General features: G+C 57.1%; 1 protein-coding gene across 1 annotated transcript; it reads left to right on the forward strand.

Annotated features, from left to right (window-relative positions):
- Nucleotides 1-3,650: 3,650 nt before the first annotated feature.
- On the forward strand, nucleotides 3,651-4,412 carry LOC309582198 (feather keratin 3-like; the record flags this gene model as incomplete). Its single annotated transcript, XM_082297236.1, has 2 exons — nucleotides 3,651-3,789; nucleotides 4,114-4,412. The coding sequence occupies 2 exons, from the start codon at nucleotides 3,651-3,653 to the stop codon at nucleotides 4,410-4,412; spliced, it is 438 nt and encodes a 145-aa protein (XP_082153362.1).
- Between the last annotated feature and the right edge of the window lie 1,154 nt (nucleotides 4,413-5,566).

Raw genomic sequence — 5,566 nt, forward strand, 5'->3', positions numbered from 1 at the left:
ATCTTCCACCTTCCTGCCTCCACCTCCCAGACATGGTCAAACTCTTTTCTCCACATGCCTCGTGCTCTTTGACAGCATCCTTCTCCCATAGCTCCTGGCTCAGGACAAAGGCCACGGTGGCCACAGGACTCCCCCAGCTCCACAGAGCCACCAGAACCCGGTAACCTCCAAGTTTCTCCATGAGGCAGGAGCAAGGACCCCGGGAAAGAGCGGAGTGTCCCAAGGCTGCCTGGGGCAGCATCAAAGGGATGGCCTGGCTTTGGGATTGTCCTCGGTGTGCCGTGAGGGCCGTGGGCCTCTCCAGGTCCCTGCCGATAACGCGGGGCTGAGTGTGTGCGAGTGGCTGGCACTGCTGGGCAGGGAAGTCCCTACGAGGCTTGGAATGGCTGGGCTGAGACGTGAGCTCAGGCACAGCTGTGGACACACACACACACACACACAGATACACAAATGGGCACTGACACATTGCCAGCCTGCCCAGGTGTGCACAGAGATGAACCCAGACGCACAGACCCCAGCAAACGTGCACAGGCACACGGGCAGGGGGCTGCACACAAGTGCTCTGCCCTGTGCACAACCATCCCCGTGTAGGCCAGAGGCTCTCAGGGGGTGTTCCCACGAGTGCACAAGCACAGGGATGTGCAGGCACTCGCACACACTGGGGCACAGCCACGCTGCCACGCACATTATTGCGGGGCAGCACATGGGGCGCAGGCCATGGCAAGGGATGTGACTCAGGAGCTGCTGGGCAGCTCCCAGCCAGAGCAGGGACACAGCACTCCAAGCAGGCCAGAAGCTCAGGCAGCAGTGCTACAGGAGTCTCATGGATTGTGCAGGCCGAGGAGGAAGGCAAAGAGGTTCTACCCCATGGGAAAAGCACACAGGGGAACCCTTGGGCGACAATTCAAAGAGCAGAGGGCTGGGAGCAGATGAGGCCCTTCCAGTCAGCAGGAATTAGAAAAAATCTGGCAGGGACAAATCACCAGAGTGCCCCAGGCTGGCATCACCTGCCTCCTTGGCATCCCTTCTGCAATTAATTCAGAATTTCATAATTTCTGCACACCAACACATCCTTGCCCTCAGGAAAACTGGAATCTCACATACCAGCTCTCAGAAGAAGTGTCCGTGAGGGAATGGGAATGATGTAGGCCAGGAAATGCAAAGTCATGGTAGAGGGAACCGGCAAGTCATGCCATACCATTCCCAGAGATCTTTCCATTCATTGGGATCACACAGGAAATTTATCACTCAGGCAGCACGGACTTTGAGCCCTGAGGCACTGTGGGGCCAGCATAAAAGGCAGCCTAACTGGTGGCTGTCTCATCCACTTCTGTCACCTCCTGCTCCTTGGGAACCAGGTGAGTTGGAAGCCCCTTTCTCCTCCACCCTCTCTAGGACAGGGTTGAGCTTTCCAGCCCTTGTTCCCGCTCCTTGTTCTTCTGGGGTGTTCTCCGAGGGTGCTCGTGTGGGCAGAGGGGAGAGCGTGTGTTCTGGCCAGAGGCTGAGGCTGGGCTGAGGTGCTTCTTTGCATCCAGGCTGGGCAGGAGCACGGCTGGGGCTGGCTGAGCTCTGAAGGAGCGTGCTGGGCTGAGGCCCAGGATCGCCAGTTTGGGCCCGCACAGGCAGGAGCTGCGCAAGCAGCAGGGGCCTCGTGTTGCTGGGGGTGCCTTGCGGGCTGTGTCTCAGGTGTGCGTGTGCTCTGCTTCCTCCCTGCCCTCTGTGCCAGGTGCACCGCCAGGCTCGAGACATGTCCTGCCCTGAGAAGTGCCAGCAGTGCCGGCCCTGCAACCCTTGCTGCCAGCCCTGCGGCCCCTGCCCGCTGGCCAACAGCTGCAATGAGTGCTGTGTCAGGCAGTGCCAGAGCTCCACCGTCGTCATTGAGCCGCCTGCTGTGCTGGTGACCCTGCCCGGGCCCATCCTCAGCTCCTTCCCACAGAACACCGTGGTGGGATCCTCCACCTCCGCTGCCGTTGGCAGCATCCTCAGCTCTGAAGGAGTGCCCATCAGCTCCGGGGGCTTTGACATCTCCTGCATCACCAGCGGCTATGGTGAAAGATGCTGTCGTCCCTGCTAAAGCTGCTGCCGCCACCAACATCCTCAGGCAAGAACCTCCACGACCTCAGAACACGCTGCTGGACTGAAGACAGAACTTTAAGACTCGGGATTTAGAGCTTCTGCCTATTGTTTCCTCTCCTCTCCTCTCTTTTTTCTCTTCCTTTTCATTTCCTCTCAGCACCGCTCAATGCAAGCCCTAGTGGGACCTGTTGGCCTCCTTCCCTCTGCAGGCCGGCCAGATGGACACCCCGACTGCATCTTAGTGGCTGCTCCCGGTGCCCTCTGTGAGCCTCCTCCTTTTCTTCTTTTGACTCAATAAAGTTGGTTTTGCATTCAAACTTTGGCCTCTGATTTCTCCTTCTTCCTGTTGCAACTCTACCTGTTTGCCCATTGGAAAAAGTGGAGGAAGCTCAGCGCTGGAATCCCGGCAGTGCAATTTTCTTTGTTCCCTTTCTCTGGGAGCTGACAAAGATGTGCCTCACTGTGAGGCTGGTGAGGCACTGTAGGAAATTGCCCAGAAAAGTTTGGGATGCCGCAACCCTGGAAGTGTGCAAGGCCAGGCTGGACACCTCTTTGATCAACCCGGTTTAGTGGGTGGCGTCAGTGCCCGTCTGCTGAGGGCAGCGGGAGTGGAAAGAAATGATCTTTAAGTTCCCTTCCAGCCCAGACCATTTCTCATGACATACGCTTTCACAGAGGCATCATCAGAGTGACAAATGTGCTCAGTGTTGGGCAGCGCTGAGTCCCCTTTGGACACCCTTGGAACTGACTCAGTCAGACGCGGCGGGAGACGCTGGACTCCTCCCACAGAGCCCATTCCTGCAGCCTTATTTACAAAGCTGGCCTTCCTGAGCACCCACTACACATGAGGAAGCCCTGCTTCCCGGGAAGTGGCTAGCCATCACTTGCTGAGGGAAGCTGGACATAACATTATTTATTTTTCTGCTTTTCTCATACACGCATAACGCTTTGTGTTTGCTTTAGCAAACTGCCTTGTAACAAGCTCCAAGTTGTTTTCTCTTTTATTTTCGCTTCTCTGTCCACTGCACACATGGGATTGATAGAGTGGCTTGGGGAGCACCATCCATGCAGCCAAGGCCAACCTTGGCACAGCTGGTCATCCAGCCCAGGGCAAGAGCAGGAATGAGCTGCAGAAGCGGGCATGGGCTGTTGGCCAAAGGGAGACGTATTAGAGGGGAAGCAAGACCACAAAGCATATCTGACCCACTTCCCGAATGCTCCAGAACACCAGGCTGCACATGAAAACTCACGTGCTCTCACGCAGAGATGAGGGAGAGAGGTGCATGTGTCCAAGAAGAACAAGAGTGATGCCCTGAGAACTTTGCCACAAACAAACCCACAGGAATGACACAGGTTCACCTCACGTGCCCGCATGGAATGCCACCAGACCATGATGCGAGCATTCTGCCGACTCTGACGTGTTTATGTCCTGGAAATACTTAGGCCTCTCATCCCGGCCCTAACAGAAGTCTTCACATAGGAACGCACACGGCAGAAGCCAGGAAATGAAGAGGCCGCAGTGCAGGAAACCAGGACACAGCCCCTGCCATTAGCTGGGATGGTGCACATTTGCCATGAGCTGGTCACAAAATTATTACTTCCACCAGGCTGCTACTGGGCCCGAGGCAGTGCAGGACTGCTATAAAAGGCAGCCCAAGTCTCTGCTCTCGCACCCACTTCTCTCACCTCCTCCTCCTCCTCCTCAGGAATCAGGTGAGTGGGAAGCCTCCAATCCTTCTTCCCCTTCTCTTCCTGCTTCCAGACCAGCTCTTTCCTGGCTGGAGGTCTCAGCTGATCGAGGCTGTCAGAGCCCAGGGCTGGCAGCTGCTTCTGCTGGGAGAAGGCAGGGGGGAGAAGATCTTGTGCAGAGAGAGGCTGGGACTTGGCTGAGGTGGCTCCTGGGCTTTGAGGTGGGCAGTGCAGTGTGGGCCAGGAGGTGCCTTGGCTGCAGGGTGCTTGGGGGCAGTGCTGCTTCTCAAGCATCCTAACATTCTGCTTCTCCCTGCCCTCTGTGCCAGGTGCACCTGTGACCCCGAGCCATGTCCTGCAACCCTTGCTGCCAGCCCTGCGGCCCCTGCCCGCTGGCCAACAGCTGCAATGAGTGCTGTGTCAGGCAGTGCCAGAGCTCCACCGTGGCCATCCAGCCCTCCGCAGTCGTGGTGACCCTGCCCGGGCCCATCCTCAGCTCCTTCCCACAGAACACCGTGGTGGGATCCTCCACCTCCGCTGCTGTTGGCAGCATCCTCAGCTCTGGCGGAGTGCCCATCAGCTCCGGGGGCTTTGACATCTCCTGCATCACCAGCGGCTATGGCAGCAGATGCTGTCCCCCCTGCTAAATCTGCTGGCAACATCCTCGAGCAAGAACCTCCACGACCTCAGAACTTGGGGCTGGACTGAAGATGGATCTTGGGAACAACGGATTTAACCCCTTGGATTACTGCTGTTTTCTTCCACTCTCTTCCCCTTCTTCCTTTTCCTGTCAGCACCACTCAATGCCAGCCTACTGGGACCTGTTGGCCTCCCTCCGTTCCTCTGCAGGTCAGGCAGATGGACACGCCCTCTGCACCTCAGTGGATGCTCCTGGTGTCCTCTGTGAGCCTGTTCTTCCTTAGACTCAATAAAGTTGTTTTGCATCCAAACCTGGGCCTCTGCTTTCTCCTTCCTTGTGTGGGAACTCCTCCAGTGAGCTCATGGCAAAAGGTGGACACAGCAGAGGGTGGACACTCCACGGTGGACTTTAATGTGTGCCTTTTCCATTGGAGCTGACAAACATATCCCTGGCTTCTCCAAAATGGTGACCAGCAGGAGAGGATGATGTTAAAAGGTCACCGGTGAGGGAATGGCAATCAGCAATGCCTGGGGATAGTCCACAACGTCCTCTCTTCAAACAGCTCCCTCACAATAAGCCTTCTGCCCACCTTCTGTCCAGACACGCAGGGCTGAGGGGTTTCACTGGCTCAACCAAGCACGAGAACAGAACCAAAATCCTCCTCACATCGTGCTGGCAGCTGCCACTTTTTCCCCTTCTGGATGTGGGAGAGGAGCAAATCTTCCACCTTCCTGCCTCCACCTCCCAGACATGGTCAAACTCTTTTCTCCACATGTCTCGTGCTCTTTGACAGCATCCTTCTCCCATAGCTCCTGGCTCAGGACAAAAGCCACGGTGGCCACAGGACTCCCCCAGCTCCACAGAGCCACCAGAACCCGGTAACCTCCAAGTTTCTCCATGAGGCAGGAGCAAGGACCCCGGGAAAGAGCGGAGTGTCCCAAGGCTGCCTGGGGCAGCATCAAAGGGATGGCCTGGCTTTGGGATTGTCCTCGGTGTGCCGTGAGGGCCGTGGGCCTCTCCAGGTCCCTGCCGATAACGCGAGGCTGAGTGTGTGCGAGTGGCTGGCACTGCTGGGCAGGGAAGTCCCTACGAGGCTTGGAATGGCTGGGCTGAGACGTGAGCTCAGGCACAGCTGTGGACACACACACACACACACAGACA

This window comes from Coloeus monedula, assembly GCF_965178545.1.
Source record: "Coloeus monedula genome assembly, chromosome: 26".
Lineage (NCBI taxonomy): Eukaryota > Metazoa > Chordata > Aves > Passeriformes > Corvidae > Coloeus > Coloeus monedula.